Raw genomic sequence first — 19,827 nt, 5'->3', positions numbered from 1 at the left:
AAAGTGCTGATCCCATTTGACACAGCTTTTATCATTAGAATGTACTTCTTTGCTGTATATTAGTATCTTTACCCCATTGTTGTCATGTGGCTCTGTATAAGTCAGTCTCCCATTCACAGTATAGCACTTAATCTATTCAAAGTGATACCCCAAACCATTTTTTTCTCAATAACATTTCCAGTCAGCCCAGTAGGACATGGGGCACACCCCTCCCTCAACCCTCAGCCTTTCTGAATACACTCCACAGAAGACTATTTTTTTTTTTTTTTTGTCCCTTGTCACATGTAGCGCCTGGTACTGGCACAGCAATCCAGGTGTGTTATGATATGATTAAATGATTACAATAAAGTAAGTACATTTGCCACCCTTGAGATAGCAGGACCAAGCCTTCTTCCTCTTCAGCCTACTCAACATGAAGATAAGGGTGAAGACCTCTATGATGATTCACTCCCACTTAATGAATAATCACTATCTTTTTCTTCCTCTTGATTTTCCTAATATTCTTTTTTCTAGCTTATTTTATTGTAAGAATACAGTATGTAATAATTATAACATATAAAATATGTGTTAATTGACTGTGTGTTGGTAAGACATCTGTTCAACAGTAGGCTATTAGTTAAGTTTTGGGGGAGTTAAGAGTTATATGGGAATTTTTGACTGTGTATGGGGTTGGTACCCAAAACCCTGCATAGTTCAAGGGTCAACTGTAATCACAGAAGTGACATCTCATCACCTTTGCCATATTCTGTTGGTTAGAAGCAAGTTGCTGTTCCCACCCACACTCAAGAAGGTTATGAACACCAGGAGATAGGAATCACAGGGGCAAGCCTAGAGTCAACCCACCTAACCTCTTTTGAATTTTATTGGGTGTTCTTATAGAAGTTTTTATTTAGATAAAAAACCGTGAGTCTTTTTTTATGCTGCTTGCTGCATACCAGGTGTTCCCATCTTGAACAAACAATTTAATAGAGTCTAAGTACTTGACTTTATGTTTATAGCCATCACATTTCCCTAGTGTTAGGTTCAGCCAGTTCTTCATGCCTGATTAAATATTTTTGAATCCTGGTTCAGCCATCAGAATACTATACATCCTTTCTATTTCACATCATCTGAAAAATTTAAGACATCTCTTCTGTCTTCCTTCAAGTCACTGATAAAAATGCTGAAGAGGATGGTGCCTAACATTATACAGAATATACATGTACACCTACATACACATGTCTTGTAGACATACACACATGTGTGTATGTGTGTTGAATGTGAGGGAGAGAGAGAATGAAAAAAGCCTTGTTCTAATACCCAAAACCTCCTTCTAGGGTCTGGTCAGGTGGCTATGAATTGTTTAGCAACATCTGAGCCACATTTCTCAGCCTGCTCCTCCTGGAAGCAAGATAGTACAGCTCTTCAGAGCATGGTCTCTCTAATCACACCATCCTAATTTAGAATTCCAGCCCCCCCATTTTCTAGCCGTGCAACCTTGAACAACCAGTTTGTCAATAAACTGATTATAAAGCTGATATTGTACACATGATATCAATAAAGGATAGCTTATCTTCTTGATGCCTGGAGGAGCAAAGCTTACTGCCCAGCCACTGTTCTCTGAATTTAGGACATGGACATGTTTTGTTTGACCCATATCATTTAGTTTTTGTTTTACATTTCAACTAAGTAATTTTCCGTAGAAATTTGAATTAGATTATAGGATTAGTTACTTTCACAGGAAATCCAGGTAGTGAAAGGAAAGCTATAGCAATCCTGGGGGACTGCATTGTGCCTGGCAGCCTCAGGCGGAAGCTGAGCAATTGCTGCTCTCTGTGGACAGGGCCTTGTCACATTCAGTCCCGCCTTCTTTCCCTGAAGCCCTCTCCCTCAGTCACCTGCCTGACTGGCTTCGAGAAGGATTTTAATTTGCATTACCATTCTTCTCCAGGAAAGTAGAGTAAGGTAGGAGAAAAAGCACAAATCTTGAAGCTGAAGACAATTCTCTTCTAGTTTTTAAAAAGGTTACTTTAAAATGAATTTTACTGAATGAAGTCGTGATAATTTGTGATTTACAAGGATCCTTCAGGTTTATATAGTTAATTAAACAAATATTTAATGGGTACCTAGTTTATATACTTTGATAAACAAAAGGAATATAAACAGAAAAAAAATGATCTCTTTACTTATTACACTTAGAGTCCAATGAAAGAAATAGACATTTATCAAATATTTGCAGAAATAAATGTAAAGTTTCACCTGTGACAATTTTTACCAAGAGGCCTATGTTGCTATAATGATATATTATGGGGATTTTGCTTTGATATGCAGGGGCTTGTCCTGAGGAAGTAATGTTTCAGCTGGCAGATGAAAAATGAATTGGGAACTAATCAGGTGGTGTGGGCACAGATATCAGGCTTTGGAAATGCATGTGTAAAGCCCTGTGCGGGGATGGGGGAGCAGCATGGCAAATTTAAGGCATCAGAAGATCAGTGTGAGCAAAGCATGAGAGGAAAAGGAGGTAGTTCTAGATAAGGGGAGAGAGGGGAAGGCCCAAGCCAGGTAGCAACTTGAGGGTCACGTGTGCAATATCAAGTTTATCCAGGAACACCGGGAAGCCACTGTACCATTGAGAGATCTTATTCAGGGAGTGGAACTTGATCACATTTGACTTTGAAGATTACTCAGGAATATGCATTCATTAATTGGAAGAGTACAAGAATGGAGGCAAGTAGACTGGTTGGGGGGCAAGTAGACCGGCTAGTGCCTTAGGACATGATGGTAGCCTGCCATAGCATGGGCATGGCAAGAGAGGGAGAAAATAGGAGGTAAAAATGAGTAGTTGGTAATGGAAATACATTAATTTGGTGAGATGGTGGAGGCATGTAAAAAAATAACAAACCTGAATGTTTGAGGAAGCCCCATCCCGTCTTTGGATCTCTAGTCTGTCTCCCTGACCGGTTCTGAGGCAGTCGTGAGACACCCTCAGCCACCTGCCTTTTACTGTTAATCCTGGTGGTGAATCCAACAGATCCTGCAAACCAGGCCAGAAGAGCAGAAGCCAGCGAGTGCCCTTTTGAGTGTCTACTTGGTGATCCCCAATATTCCACTCTCATTTCCTCGTACTCTAGGACCATGGGTCTCCCAAATTGTCTCCCTTACTCTTCTTAAATTTTCGCTATAATGTTGTAGCATACTTCTAATGACTTAATATTTTTCTTCAATCAACTCATTTCAAATAATTTTATGTATTTGTTATATCACTACAAAAAGTAGAAAGTCTTTATGAATTGCCAGAAATGGGGGATAAATGTGAAAATAAACTCTGAAAAACAGTCAATAATATTAGGAAATCAACCTTCTTTTCTGGCCATGATTCTGAACCTGTGGCTGCTTTCTCTTTGGAGGGATGTCAGCAAGTGTTTGAAAGGTTTTAAAAATAAGCACCAAGCTGAGATTTTCTCCTTGATGTTCTCAAGTAAATTAAAAGAGATTCAGAGCATGTGAGTAAATATAACTTAATGCTCTGTTCATGTCCTAAAATAATTTCCAGAGTGGTAGTACGTATCCCACACCTTGGGAAAAGCTACTTCAGGCCAGTAGTTCCATCACTGGACTTAGAATCACCTGTGGAGCTTTTACAATGAGCTGACTTAATTCACCTGGGCTGGGACCTAGCCAGAGATATTTTTAAAACAATAATTTTCAAGGGAAGCAGTATTGGGGAGCATTTCGGTAATTGAGATTCTTCTTGGTTTTCATACTGATTAAGATGCTGTTGCCTTTTCATGTGTGGTGGCCACAATGCTAGACTCAGCTCTGTTGGTCAGTCTTGCTCAATGAAGAACTAAATGGTCCACCAGACACTTATATTAGTGGAAAACTTTGTTATAATTATCTGAACCTAGAATTACTTAGTATCCCTGTTTTATCTAGAAATATAATAACATGTAAGTAAAACAGTAAACAAAATATATAAATACAGTTTTACTTATAAGCCCAAGACATTTTTCTCAGTTTTAATACACAGTAAATATTAATATAAACTGAATTATCAAGTACCCAACTAATAAGCAGTTTCAGAAAATCTTGTCACACAGCAATGTTATTCAAGATTTGAGTCTCTAATGCAACACAGTTGAATGTGTCATCATTGATAGCTGTGGCCTTCAAGGTAGTTTGGCACATACGTGCAAGCATCCAATTACTTCGTTTTGCCTATTAGTGCCATCCTGTTGGAGTTTTTTCCATTGACAGCATATTTTTTCATGAAATACTTTTATGTTTTCATGTAATGGTTATAGTATTATACTGATTGTTTAGTTATACATAGGTTCCTTTTATGATATTTGAGTCCCTTTTTGGATAGTAGAAAGAATGTTTTAAAATGTGTTATTAAAAGGGGTCATCTGACATGTGGGGGTTGAGCACCACGGCTTTAGAAGCTCCCAGGTGGTTCTTATATGCACCAGATATGAACCCTTGCCTTGGCCTTTCTCTGTGGCCTCTTCACTGACCTCTCAGCTTCTTGTCCCCCTTCTCCACCCTCAACCCCAGGAGTTGTATGAGGTACAGATCTGATCTTGTCATTCCTGCTCTTTGTCTATGTCACTAAAATCTAAAAAGCCCTCGCTTATTATTTAATCTGATCAACTTGGCAGCAGCCTCCTCCTCTTGACCCCCACTTCCTTCCTCCCAGCTGCACCTTGGAGGGGCTGGATCTGGATCTTGCAAGTAGAATTGCAGATAGAGAAAAACACTTAGAACACTTCGGTATGTGTGTCATAGTGAAAAGCACATGCTAAAGTATGAAGGATAAAATGTGAGCTATAAAAAATGAGCTACAATTCACATAGAGTTCCCAAAAGGGTGGATATGGTTTGGCTGTGTCCACACCCAATTCTCAAACCTGGTGGGAGGTGACTGAATTATGGGGGTGGGTCTTTCCTGAGCTGTTCTCTTAATAGTGAATGAGTCTCGTGAGATCTGATGGTTTTGAAAATGGGAGTTTCCCTCCATAAGCTCTCTTTGCCTGCCAGCATGCATGTAAGACATGACTTACTGCTCCTTGCTTTCCGTTATGATTGTGAGGCCTCCCCAGCCATTAAACCTCTTTTTCTTCCTAATCTTGGGTATGTATTTATCAGCAACATAAAAACAGACTAGTGCATGGGTGTTCCCAGAAGACAACACCAGATCACTTAGAGTTGGCACACGCACATGCATACCTCCATGCCTTTGCACACGCTCTCTCTTCTGTCTGGAGTGTCCTTCTCCTACTCATCTGCTTAAGAAGCCCCCAGTCACCTTTGAAGTCTCCGTTTTCAGGCTTCATTTATTCAAGCTGTCCCTTTGCCTCTCTTCCTGGGCTCCCATTGCACTCATCCCACCCCTCATTAGAGCAGCCTTGTGTGCTGACTTTCTATTTCACATGCTTGTCTCTTTCTCTCTCTTTCCAGACTGAGCAACTCCAAGGCAGACACTTTTTAAAAAAATCTTTTGCCTTCTACACATAGGAAAGGGGTGGTCATGTTGGCATCACTCAGTATATTTCTATTTATTACATGGATGGAAAAACATAATTAATGATTGCACAACATGTATATAGTATAAAATGAAAAAGGTACATGAGTGTAGCTAGTGAAAAGCGTGGGCCCCTTCCACCTCTGATTGTCAGCTACCCATTCTCCTTTCCAGAGACCGGTGCTGTTACTAGTTTGCTTATTTTTTAGGGATACCCTTTGCCTGTTCTAGAAGTTATCTACATAGAGAAAATAAATATTTGATTCAAGTAAGCAGTTGGCATTTTTGAAGATTTCCATGCTGAAATTTGCTCTCTTTGGTCATTCCCGTCTGTCCTCGGCCACTCTTATAATAGCCCCTTAACTTTCACCTTTCCCCATCCTTTTGACTTCTGCTTTTTCTCTTTTTTTATTCTTTTTTTTTTTCTATCTGACTTCTGCTTTTTCTATCACTATATCCTCCTCTTAAAAAATTTCCTTCTTGGCTGGGTGCAGTGGCTCATGCCTGTAGTCCCAGCACTTTGGGAGACTAAGGCAGGTGGACCACTTTAGCCTAGGAGTACAAGCCTGGGCAATACAGTGGGACCCCATCTTTACAAAAAACAAAAAATACAGTGGGGCGGGATAGAATGTTCCTGTCATCCCAGCTGCTCAAGAGGCTGAGATGGGAGGATCGCTTGAGCCAGGGAGGTTGAGGCTGCATGGAGCCATGGTCACACCACTGCTCACCAGCCTGGGCAACAGAATGAAATTCTGTCTCAAAAAACAAAACAGTTCCTTCTCACCATCACCCAAGAGGCCACTGGATCCTGAAACCTTTCTCCTCGCCTTCCACCTACCCTGTCTGCAGCATATTCATTGTGCTGTCGGGGGCAAGGTAAACTCCAGGTGGCCCCTCTGCATTTCCACGTGATCATCGTTCTTCTAGGTGGAGAGTGCACAGTCAGGATCAGAATTAGGAAGTTCTGCTTTCTCTCCCTGGCTCTTCTGGGAACTTCATACCATCTGTTCCAAAGCAGGGTGTATAATATTGCAGCTGACTTCTGCTGAGCCACTTCACAGGTTTCTTTTAGGACTTTTCACTAAGGAGCCAAAAAAAATCTTCCAGATCTGAAGAAAGTAGTGCAGCTGTGAAGCAATCATTATTTTAGAGATGTTATATGTGTGGACTTTCAGAGTTGGAGTTTGAAAATCATCAGTTGTTAGGTTGTTCTCCAGTCCCTTAGAATCCACAGCTGAGTCCGGTTAAAATCCTCATCACCACTGTAGTAGTGCCCCAAAAAGTTAAAGCCCTGAAGTGAGAAATCTCTTGCTTTCCATATCACTTTCATTAGGACACACTTGTGTCAGCCATTTTATTTGTGTCCCACAGGCCAGAATTCCTCTGTACTGTAGTCTCTGTTAGAGACCTCTTGGTCCCCTTGTCTCAGGAAAAACTGTTAGCAGGCCTTGTTCTACTTAAATCACAAGTGTTCAGGAAAAGTCCACAGACTCCTTTTTAGCAGCTCTGAGACCTGTGCAAAAGCAGAGACTAGAAAATGAGAGAATTGGTAGAACTAATGATAGTTTAGAAAGGTAAGTAAATATTCCTGACAAACATTAATTCTTGAACTCTGAGCTCTAGAAGTTTAGAATTTGCTTTTCTCCTGTTATTTGGAGGGGATATTTTCATAGAGAGGCCCTCTTTTTTTCAGCATCTTCTCTGCTCAACAGAGGCTGACATAATGGGCAGAACCTTGGCCGCACCTGCCAGGGCAGAGGCATGCCTAGAGGAGTGAGTGTGGGGCCATTACGTCTTAGTTCCTTAGGGTCAGGGCCGTAGACCTCCACTGATAAGGAGAGCTTGTCCCTTGTTTTGCTCTTTTTTAACAGATGTTAAATAGTCTAAGAAATCACAGAGAAGACTTCTGGCAACTGTATATTTCTGAACAGAGGGAGGTGAGACCATTTTGTGGCTTGCATTTTGGCATTTGCTTTCTGTTACCTTATGTGTGCTGAAGAGTTCCAAATGTTTTTCTCCCTCTGAAATTCCTCTCCCAAGATCCAGACTTGTATTTCCAGCTGCCCAATCTTGACCTGCAGGCATTTCTAACATTTAATAGATCCAGAATGAAACTCACTTCAGCCCCCGAACTTGCTTTATCTCTGGCATTCTTGATTTTAGCTAATAACTTCTTCCCTATATAATTGGATTTTAAACAGCAGCATATACATTTTACATTCATGATTTATTGTGCACACACACAAAGATGCAACTTGAATGAAAGTTTCATAAAACAATAGGTACCTTTATATTTATGTTACCCTCTGATATCGTCTCTTGAATTTCACCTTTTGAAAAGTGCTGATGTCAACTCCCTTGATGAATTTTACTTACAATCCCCCAACCTGTCATGTGACCTGCAATTTGAGTAAACCTCAAACAGATAAAATGCAGTCTCCTTGGATTTAGTATGTGGCCTCTGCTTCCCATCGTGTAGCCCCATCTGCAGTGTAGCCACAGTGTTATCCAGACACACCATTCATTCATTAATTCATTCATTCATTCAGTCAGTCAGTCAGTCGACATTTACTGGGCACATATCTGGTGCCAGGCACGTGGTACACTAACTCTCCAGAGATCAACATCATCATCTCCACTCTGAGGACCACAGTCCAGTGAGGAGACAGAGGAGTATTCTAGCAATTACCAGGTAGTGATTAGGTTCTATAATAGAAGCTTGCATAAAGCACTCAGACATCACAAAGAGGCAGCATATAACTTGGACCAGAGAATCCAGAGGCTCTTTCTGGAAAAAGTGAACCATGAACTGAAGCTACAAATGGAGGTAGGAGTTCAGCTGGTTAAATCAGGGCAGGGCATTAGGGAAGAGGAATCCACTGTAAGAAGACATGGGGATTGAGCAGCATGTTAGTTTGGAGGGCTGAAAGTGTTGTGACATAAGCCTCTCCTTATATGTGGATACTCTACTGTCACTCCCACCTTTTCTTTACTTGGCAACCAGTGATTCAGTGTTCCCTATCCCACTAAGCCACCCTCTCCTGGTAGCGTTTCTCTCTGCCCCCAGGGAGACTCAAGCCACCCTCCTTTGGGCTCTGACCTCACCCTCCCACACCATCAACTTTGTTATATTGAAGGCCATTCATCACCGCCCCTGTTCATCTGTATGACTAGACCAGGAGCACCTCAAGGCAGAATCCAAGTCCCATCCTTACATCTTTTGTGAGGAATGCAATAAGTGTTAGCCAAATAAAGAGCTAAAACAACAAAAGGAATGAGGAGATGGACAAGCCACGGGCACCAGTTTAGGGTAAGTCTACTTAAATGGACGTGTAGAAGACTTTTCAGTATATCATAGATGGAAAGGGGCTTCAGGTATCATAAACTGCTTATTTACAGAGCTGGGAACCACATTTTAAATGTTGGTAGCACATCAGATGCAATTTTCTTTTTATTTTTGTTTTATTTGCAAAAGATTATTTTTGACTTTTAGAAAATACTCTTTCTTCTAACTTAAATGTATCTGTGGTAATGGAATTTGTTAGTGAATTAATACAAATGAAAATCTGGCATCAGAGACCACAAACACAAACTCTCTTCAGTGCACATGTAGCTAATTATTGTCAACCATACATTAAACCCAAGCTATTTTTTCCAAAATGGCTTTTACAGAAAGCAAAATTAAATTTTAATTACTCTTTTCCTTTTCCCACTTTCTGCCCACTTTGCATTTGTGTGTAAATGGTTCAGGGTTGTAAGCAGGACAGTTTGAGGTCTGGAATCTCAATAGTCAAGCCTATAACTGAAAAAAAAAAAAAAGTCTAATGTATTTTTCTTTTTGCTGGTAATTTTTATGATATGACCATAATATTTCATAACCACTTTGAAACAGAACACTGGGTATGGATGAGGATAATGCCTGCGAAAAAGTTTTGCTAATGCAAGCATTGTAGAAACAGAGGCAGCCAGGAAAACAATTGTACTTTATTAGGAGCAAGAGAACAGGGCTCAGATTCTGGCTGGACTTCCATTGTTTAGAAAACTTTCAGAGGCTCTATTTTCATATGTGACAGATTGGCTGTGTTCAAGTTGTGATTGTGAGCTGACATTTTCTCCCTTTTGTTGCTAAAATTTAGTACTGTTGAACTCCTTTGTCCTTCATGCAAATTTTAGTGAGAACAAAGTGGAGCATTTCCAGCTTAGCTATATGTGCTGCCTACAAACTTGATTGTCTCCTCTTGAAATAATGGTTGGGATTATTGAAAAGAAACGGAGAAATGCCTTTTGCAGAGACACTGTTACTGTAATCGTTTATGTCAGAGACAATGCTTTGTCTCTTTTCTCATGTTACAACTCTTCCAGCCCTCTTGCCTGCCTCCTTCCCCCAGTCATCCAGCCCATCAATAATGTGATCTAGTTGGTGTAGATCTATCTATTGTTGTTAGTATTAATTAGTGCTTTAAAAAGTAACCATGAGTCTTAAAAGAATAATTTTTATTTTCTAATTTGCTGATGCTGGATTCATGTTTCAGCCAGGAACATAAATACATGTATTCACCAGAGTAGGAAGCAGTGAGTTTGGCACTTATTATATCTTTGCCACTCTTTGATGTCACTGCCATGTCACCTGCTAGTAAATAGATACATGAACAATCTGAGCCCGGTATTACCTTATTGTCTAGTAGTGCCTGCAAATCCTCAGATCAAGTGAATATGCTTCATTTCTTCTGTTGATGAAGAGTCAAACTCTGTAAGAGATTTATTCTGAGCCAAATATGAGTGACCAATGGCTTATGACACAGCCCTCAGTAGATCTTGAGAACATGTGCCCAAGGTTGTCAGGCTGCAGTTGGGTTATATACATTTTAATGAGACATAACACATCAGTCAATACATGTAAGATGTATATTGGTTTAGTCCAGAAGGGCAGGACAACTGGAAGTGGCGGCTTCCAGGTCATAGGTGGATTCCAGAATTTTCTGATTGGCAATTGATTGAAAGAATTATCATCTAAAGACCTGGAATCAGTAGGAATGTGTGGGTTACCAAAAGGGTAGAGAGCACGCCTTTATCATGCAGATGAAGCCTCCAGTTAGCAGGCTTCAGAGAGAATAGATTGTAAATGTTTCTTATCAGACTTACAGAGTCTGTTCTATCAGTCTTATGGTCTGTGTTGATGTTACACTGGTCAGCTGTCCCTGAATTCCAAAAAGGAGGTGGGTATAATGAGGCATGTCTGGCTGCCTTTCCCATCATGGCCTGAACTAGTTTTTCAGGTTAATTTTGGAATGTCTTTGGCTGAGAGGAGGGATCTGTTCAGATGGTTGAGGGGCTTATAATTTTATTCTTGGTTTACACCTCTCATAATCTCTAGTGGTCCTTCACCTCTGCCAGTTTCCAGCTTTATCTCTTGCCCTTTTTTAACCTGTTTGTCTATCCATGTTTATCCAATATAGTTTGAATGACAGCATCTGGCACCAACTTGCTTGAACATAGAGCCCCTATGGAAAAAGTGGGCAGTCTAAATATTCCCCACATGGCTGGAGCCTCCCTATCTGACCCGAATCAGTTTTCTGTGGGTTCTTTGAATAATAATCTGATACTGACATAGTTCTGTGTGCCAGGTAGCATTCTCCACACAATTGAGGTAGGTGGAATTAACACCCCCCAGTTTACAAATGAGGAAACTGAAACTCAGTGGGGCTACTTCTCTGCCAAAGCTTACATGGCTAGTAAATAGGGGAGCAAAGATTTGAACTCAAGGTGTCTTCAGAGTCTGGCCTTTTAACCCTGAATTTCCCCTTTCTAGACTCTTAACCCTGAAACTGCATTTTCAATCAGCAATTTGCCATGATCATTGAGTATAACAGCTATAGATCAGGGGACAGAATATTCAAATGGAGTGTGTCCAGTTACATGTGAGCTGGAATTGCCCATTTCCCCAGATCAAAGATTGTATTGATAGAAAATCAGGTGGGGTAAGAAGATGGATGTACAGATAGAAAAAGGAAAACATGTAGGAAGAACAGTATTTTGGCAAAAGGAAACTGTAAATCACATAATTACAGATTTTAACTGTAATGAGAGACTTTGAGCATTCTAAGCTGTCGACCTGCCTCTTTGAAACATTATGATGCTCAGACAGAGGATGTGGGGTAGAAATGGCAGCATCGTTGGAATTGTTAAATGACGAAACATGTGATACTGGAGTGAAAGATGAAAGCTCATGAAAGAATCATGAGGGACACATACAAACTTTATTCAGCAGCATGAAGATGACAGCTTATTGTTTGATTCCTTAGCCTGTTTATTAAGTTTGGACTTGATAAAATATAGCAGATTTAACTTGTCTTACCACATTCAGCTGTATTTATTATAACACAGATTCATCTTGGGTGGCTCTTTAGCAGGATTTGTTTTTACTGAAATAAAATCCCTGGCACATGATAATGGAAAAAAGAAATACCAGAGTTTCATAATATGTAGTGTACTACTTTTCTACACTTGAGAATTTTGAGTGCTTTGGAAATAATAAGGCTGTTTCCACAATTTCCTGCTCTCCACTAGGTTCTTGGAACGCCAAATGAGGACACATGGCCTGGAGTTCATTCTTTACCACATTTTAAGCCAGGTATGTTTCATTAATTACAGATTACTAGGTGCTTCCTATGTGCAAAAAGTGAGTATATAAATGTTCCCTCTCAAGCAATATACCACCTTGAAAAATTCTGGTTACTTTTGCCATTGTGTACTTTATTAATGGAATTGTCCTTTTGTTTTCACAAATTATTTGTCTGTGAAGGCAGAGTTAATGACATCCCTGATAATTTTCCCCATATGTACCTTGTTTGATTTGACTGCATAATCTTGCAGTAACCATTCATTTCATCATCAGTTAGACTAGCATCCATGTCTGTTAAAACAAAATTTAAATTGAGGTGCCCAATCCATCTGTGTCACTTTTTGTAGTAAGTAACCGGGAAAAGTATTGAATTGTAAAAAGGAAACATCACATTTTTATTTTTTTAGTAAAACTCATAAATATATGGTCTATAATTTGAATTTAAACATGTAAGATGTTCTGAATGTCCTATTGTACAGCATTCAATATGTTTTAATGTAAAATATTTAAAGCTAGACACTGAAAAATCTCAAAGAAATGTGAACTTTTAAAATAAGTTGTACTTTTTTTCGCCAGTAGGTGGCAGGTGTGAAACTTTGTTTTAATCATTAATTTAACAGGCAAATCTCAAACATAGTCTAATTTTTATAAGAGAGGGGAAAGGTTCGGAATTGAAAATTTAATAAAATCAGTGAAATGAATTATTGTAAAATGATTATCTTGTTGATGTTTTTTTTTCTTTTCTCAATTATAAAACATGGTTTACAAAATGCAGACCCACCATAAAATTACTGAAAGGGATTTTATAGAAGCTCTAATAGTCTATTATACTAGGAGGGAAAAGAGCTATGAATAATATCTGATAGAGAAGCCAAGAATATTCTTTTGCTTCTCTTCCCCTCTTTTGGGGAGCCATCAGGAATAAATTATCAGTTCCAAAGAATGACTGAGTTGGGAAACTATTTTTACTCTTAATATTTTTCTTCTGAAAGTGTACAGTGTGTTGAGAATTCTTTTATCTTCTTCAACTGCCCTAAAGACTCCTTGTACTTTTACTGGAAATTCTAAATGACTTCTATATTCTGAAAGACTGTAGAAACCTAACAATTTTAAATGGACTGACTTTCTTTCTTTTTTAATTAAGCAAGAGGTGTCCTCTAACTGATCCAAGTGTTCCTAATGGAGTCTAAATGAAAAACACAGTTCTTTGTAAACGATCCAATTGTGGGCTCTTAAAGAAGGTTAACTTCCCCATGTTAGGACCTAAAATTTTAAGTCCCAGGCAAATAAAACAAGAGAATTTGAAAAGGTGTGAAATGAATAGAGTTAGATGCAGAAAGGAACAATTAAGGTGAAATCATTTGGCATGCCTAGTTTCTGGACTAGAAAACGTGGAGTAATTTATGTGTTTTGGTGGTAGTAGAATTTATCTTCATCAACAACATACAAAACCATTTATTAGTTGTATTTTGGAAGGTACTAGGATAGGTGTACATTAAGCTAATGGATTGTGAACTTCATGACACCAGGGCCTATTCACTGAACATATTTGGTGTTGGATAAATATTTGTTGCGCTGGAGTATATTAAATGTTAAAACAGACATTATGTATGTGACTCCTCTGGTGGGCATATATAAACTAGAATGTTTATGTTAAGTTATTAACATTATGTGTAAGCCCCACAACAGACACAAAATACCTAGAAGGTAATGGGGAGACAGAATAATAACATATGGAGAGGGTGGAAGGTGTGGGTGCTGATGAGCAAGAAGCTTATTCCAAGCAGAGCTCAGGGCTGTGAACCATAGCTCATAAATATGATAAGTGTTTCCTGAGTTTGCTTGAAAGGAGCCAAAAGAAGACAAAACAATAGACTGAGTCAAAGGAAGCAAATCTCTGAGTCCTTCCAAGCAGCACTTCCCAGATCATCCAGAGGAGCCCCAGTCCCTGACCTCACAGACCTCATTGTCCTGGGGAAGAAAATATATAATCCCAAATGAGAAAAATGTCAGTACTAGAGTCTGCCCATCCCAACCCTACTCTCCAGCTCCTTGATCTACCCCAAAGAGTGCCCTGAAGAGTCTGGAAAAGATCATCTAAGACATAAGGACAAAGTTTGTTTAATTTTCTAATAGTAAATTTAAGCAATCAAAAAGTCAAGCAGTATGAAAAAGGAGCATAGTACAGAGCCTCCTCCCCTCTCCCAACTTCCCCAGAGCCACTGACCCCACCACAGGCCCCCAGCGTATTAGTTTCTTATGTTTATTTCCTTCATGTTAATGTAAAAATTGATATTAATTTTTACTTTTCTCATATTAAATACAATTCCACATCTTGTTTTTCTCATTAATGCATCTCATCGATCTTCTCATGTCATTTTGGGGAGGAGGCCAATGTGGCTTCCCTCTTGTCTCATAGAGCTGCATTGTTTTCTGGTGTATGCATTTAACCCATTCCCTAATCACGGACAGTTGGGTTGTTGTTTCTATTGCTTTGCTATTATAAATATTAAGCATTGAGTAACCTTGTGCCTATACATAGACATATGCATTGCATATGTGCAAGTATATTTGAAAAATAAATAAGGAGAAATAAGGTTAATGAACCAATAAGTATAGAAAATTATAATTTTGACCACTTTTGTCAAACTGTTTTCCAAAAGGGTGGTATCTGTTGTCTCTGTTGCCAGCAATACAGGAGAATACTTCTTCCCACAGCTGCTTCTCCTCTCTATACTGTGTGACCAAACTTTTGGATTTTGCCAGTCAATTAGATGACAAAAGGAATTCCAATAAAATTTTAATTTGCATGCCTCTTATTATGATGAGGTTGAGCATCTTTTGATATGTTTCAGAATCATTTGCATTTTCTTTAATCTGAATTCTTTATATCTTTTGGCCAATTTTTAGTTGAGTTGTGTGTCTTTTTATTTTTTAATCTATTTCTAGAGATTCTTTATATTTTATTTTATTTTTAGTGATGTTGCCCAGGTGGGAGTGCAGTGGTACGATTACAGCTCACTGCAGTGTCAACCTTCCAGGTTCAAGTGATCCTCCCTGCTCAGCCTCTCAGGTAGCTGGAACTATAGGTGTATACCACTATGCATGGCTAATTTTTTTTTAATCTTTTGTAGAGATGGGGGTCTTGCTATGTTGTCAGGGGTGGTCTCGAACTCCTGGGCTCAAGCAATCCTCCCAGCTCCACCTCCCAAAATGCTGGGATTACAGGCATAAGCTACCGTGCCCAACTGAGTTCCTTATATTTAAGAGAAATTGTCCCTTTGTCCATGAAAAACTTTTGCTTCTTTGGGATTTAGAAAATGATCCTTTCTAATTTTTAAGCAATTTTGAAAATAATTCTTGTCTTTGTCTCTCATGTCTTCCTTGACTTGCCTAACTAACTTTTGCCTTGAGAAAAGCCCATGGTGTTTTTATAATAGTGGAGTTATGATTTTTAAAAAATAGAGACAGAGTCTTGTTATTTTGGCCAGACTAGTCTTGAACTCTTGATGTCAAGCAGTTCTCTCACCTTGGCCTCCCAAAGTGCTGGAATTACAGGCCACTGTGCCTGACCACAATTTTTTTAAAGACCAATTTCTGTTATATATGTGTGTGTGTGTGTATATAAAAAACGAAAAACCAGTTTAGGTTTTCAAGTAGATTACTTTATGGCTATGATCTAGGTCATGCATAAATCTCTTGGTTTTAACGTATCCTAACCCAATTTCCTAATAGTTATTTTTTAAATAACTTACTTTGATAGTTAATTTCTATGAAATAAGCTGAATTCACCTATTATTTCAGCAGTATTTCCTGAAACTACTTGTATGTCTATGGACTGGAGATGTTGCATTGAACAAAACACAAATGATAGTAAGTGAAATATATCGTGTAATTGGATGGTGATAAGTACTATGGAGGAAAATGGAGCAAGAAACTGGTTCCGGAATTTACAGTTTAAATAGGGTGGGAAAGTGGGCGATTTACAGTTTAAATAGGGTGATCCAGGAAGGCCTCCCTGAAAAGAAGACACATGAATGAAGAAAATGAGAGACAGAGTCAATAAGATATTGAGGGAAGAACTCTTTAGACAGAGAGAAAAGCAAGCACCAATGCCCTGAATGGGAGGGAGTGGAGGGCTGAAAATGAAGTCACAGATCACGTAGGGCCTGGGGGGTACTCTGAGTCCTTCACCATGGATCTGAGTGAGATAGAAAGCTCTGGAAGATTTTGAACAAGGCAGCACGGGAGCTGGTTTATGTTTTAGTAAGACTACCCCAGCTATTGTACTGAGAACTGGGGGTCAGAGCAGAATCAGGGAAGCCCATTAGGAGCCTGTGACAGGAGTCCAGGGGAGAGGCGACGAAATATACCGTGAATAAAATGACCTTCTCTTTTCAACTTCTCTGATTATCCAGAACTCACCATGGTTTTCCCTTGGAAAAAAAGTATAACGAAACTGGAGAAATATTTTTAATATAATTATTGAAATAGTAAAAGAACATTTAGTTTAAAACTGAGCTTTATTCTTTAGTATTTAACCTGTATCTCCTCAGCATATTCCCATAGCAACCAGGCAACTATAATAGGTTACAACAGCATTATATATTATAAAGTGTGTGCATGTTACATACAGTAAGGAGTCTGTGTTAGTCTCATTTGTGTTGCTATAAAGGAATACATGAGACTGGGTAATTTACAAAGAAAGAGGATCTGTTGGCTCCAGGATCTTCAGGCTGTACAAGAAGCATGACACCAGCATCTGCTTCTGGTGGGGGCCTCAAGAAGCTTCCAGTTATAGCAGAAGGTAAAGGAGGAGCATATCGCATGGTAAGAGAGGGAGCAAAAGAGAAGAGAGGACTTCCCTAAATTTAGTGTCAGAGGTGGAAGTAGATCCCAGGTCTCCCTGAGTCTTAGTTGAGTGTGATTTTTGTTTTTGTTTCTGTTTTCCAGCCTCCGTTATGAAATAGCGTTCTACTGAATACGTATTGCAGTTTCTCTTTGCTCTTCTAAATAACAGTTGACTGACAATTAGACTATTTTTAAAAGCAGAAAAGTAGACAGGATCTGATCTCTGTCTGGTGAAGTATGTACACAAAATCACCAACACCAGACTCTTTTTTAACAACCAGATCTCTCACCTGTAGTAATAAAGCAAGAACTCACTCATCATTGTGGAGAAGACACCGAGTTATTGATGAGGAATCCACCCCCATGATGCAAACACCTCCCACCAGGCCTCCCACCAATGCAAACATTGAGGATCACATTTCAACATGAGATTTGGAGGAGACAGACTTCCAAACTGTATCAGAATCTAACCTAGGAACCTGCTGTTTTTCCATCATTTACTTCTATTTGAATTTCTCTTCAAATAAATGGGAAACATGCCTGTTTCTTCTTTGAACCTGATTACCTTCCTGTTTCTTTTCCCCACCCTCTGGGTTCTGTGGTTAATGGTCTTTTAAAAGTAGGTCTCTCTGTCTCCCTCTCACTCTCTCATTCCAGAGTGTCTCCTTTTCCCACTCTGTTCAGGATGCTTGCTGTGGGAAAGTTGAGTGAGAGGTTGTGCTGTGGTGTTCTCAGTACATCAGTAATTCCATAACTTGGGGTGAGACTTATCACAGGCAAAGCCCATGCTCTACACAAAGTGAGAGTCCCCTGTAAAAATAAGTCATATTTCTTGTCATGGGTTCATAGTTACTCACTAACAGGAGACCTTTGAATAAGGCTCTCTGCTTTAAATTCCTCCTGGGATAATGGCTTCCCTGTGTGCATTGCAGGATCACTTTCTCTTACCAGCTTTACCCCTGCCACATCCCATCAATAGGTGTGTGGTTTATATGTCTCTGCTAAAGTGATGGTGCCATTTTTTTTTGTTATAAGACAGACTTATCATTTTTTAAAAGATGCACCTTGCATATATGTTTGAGGGATTGTTTAAGTTTCATAGAATTGTGGTAACCCCAGGTCAGGGCAGAATACACTTAGACGTTTGAGGTTCTCCAGACCAATAGAATCAGAGGAATGAATGAAGAGTTTTGTCAAGGCTTTGTCATTTCCAGCTGTCAAGAAGTACCCCAGAGCTGCATGAGCTGAGAGTGCAAGTGGTTTTGATTGTGTAGTAACTATTTAAGCAAAATGAATGTTTGAGCTAGAGGAAGTGCCAGGGAACATCTAGTCTGGCTTTCTTCTTGTGAGGTTAGGAACCTGACACCCAGAGAAGTTAATGAACTTTGCTAAAGTTAGTGTCAGAGGTGGAAGTAGATTCCAGGTCTCCTTGGGTCTTAGTTGAGTGTGTTTGTGTTTTTGGTTTTGTTTTCCAGCTTTCATTATGAAGTAGCATTCTACTGAATGTGTATTACAATTTCTCATTGTTCTTCTAAGGAACAGTTTACTGACAATTAGGCTATTTTTAAAAACAGAAAAATAGGGAGGATCTGATCTCTGTATTTGGTAAAATATCTACACAAAACCACCAATAACACTTTGTATGAAATGCTTTAGCACTGAAATAACATGTAGATTCCATGTATGATACTTTCATTCATCTCTTAAATGCTTCCAACAAAAGGGGCATTCAAAAACTATTTAATGGCGGATTATTCAGGAGCTCAAAAAGGAAGACGCTGTCAAGTTCAGGGAGGAAGAAAATGCTGCTAGACCAGAAGCAATTAAAAGTAATGAAACGTAGAATAAAATAATTATATTTTCCAAAATCAAGCAAGAGAATAAAGCATTTCTAAAGTGGTTATATCATTTCTAAGGGAAAGTTATTTAATAGAAAAGGCTGTTTGATTAAGGTTGTTTGAAGAAAATGGACTGTCTCCCAACGAATGAAATAATATAAAAAATTTGCCGTTGGAGGAAATTGGTGAATGGTGATATTTTAAACACACTATGCCCAAAACTAATCCTACAGACACATTGACCTTAAAGGCAACATTTACATATGGACTTAGCTATATCAAGGCTTCGTAATGAGGCAAAAAACTTCTCTTTAAGTTCCGCCTATTCTCTGGGCTGTCTGGGACCCCAAAACCAAAAACAGATCCACACTTTTTTGTTCCAGAGGGAGGAAGATAAATCATTTCAGAAATAGAACACTGTGGTGCTAACACTTTATATTTTATGCTATATTTTATTATTTACAAAGCTTTTTAATATATTATCTCATTTGATAGTTAGAATAACTGCATTATAATAATGCATTTATCCTACTATTGTTATCCCATTTACAGATGAAGAAACTGGGAAACTGAGGCTCTGAGAGATAGTGTGGCTTGCCCAGAGACCTCATCCTTCCAGGTTGTAGCAGAGCCAAAACTCAAACCCAGGTCTTTCAACTCTAAGCCATTCTCAGTGATGCCTCCTTCTCTCTTTAAGAGAGCTTCCCTGCCCACAGACCTAGTCCTATGGAGAATTGTCAGGCTCTTCCCAGCTCTGTCTTGTGGTATCTTGGAAAAGACCTCCATCTTCTTGTACATACAAGAACCACCCTCCCCCTGCTAGGTATGGGCAGATTCTTCAGCCCTTTAAACCTATGCCTCCAATAAATCTTCAGCTCCAAAATGTCCTCTGCAAATGTTTAGTCTCAGATGTGTAGTCCTTAATACATAATATAGGAACTGCCCACTTTCCTCATTTGCAGACGTGAGGATGTTTGAGCCCTTAGCCTTTATTGACATTCTTGGCGTTTCCTG

General features: G+C 39.1%; 1 protein-coding gene across 8 annotated transcripts in view; it reads left to right on the top strand.

The window, feature by feature from the left end:
* The window catches only part of CDK14 (cyclin dependent kinase 14), a 613,351-nt gene that overhangs the window by 444,269 nt on the left and 149,255 nt on the right, over nt 1–19,827 (top strand). For all 8 annotated transcript variants that reach the window (XM_017536523.2, XM_037741317.1, XM_017536528.2 and 5 more), the window contains one exon: nt 12,070–12,133. In XM_017536523.2, the coding sequence (XP_017392012.1) occupies nt 12,070–12,133 (64 nt within the window). The remainder of the gene's footprint in view (nt 1–12,069; nt 12,134–19,827) is intronic.

The sequence above is a fragment of the Cebus imitator genome, unplaced genomic scaffold, assembly GCF_001604975.1.
Source record: "Cebus imitator isolate Cc_AM_T3 unplaced genomic scaffold, Cebus_imitator-1.0 Scaffold98, whole genome shotgun sequence".
In the NCBI taxonomy this organism is placed as follows: Eukaryota; Metazoa; Chordata; class Mammalia; order Primates; family Cebidae; genus Cebus; species Cebus imitator.
The sequence above is the reverse complement of the archived record's forward strand: the minus strand, read 5'-3'. Positions and strand labels throughout refer to the sequence as shown.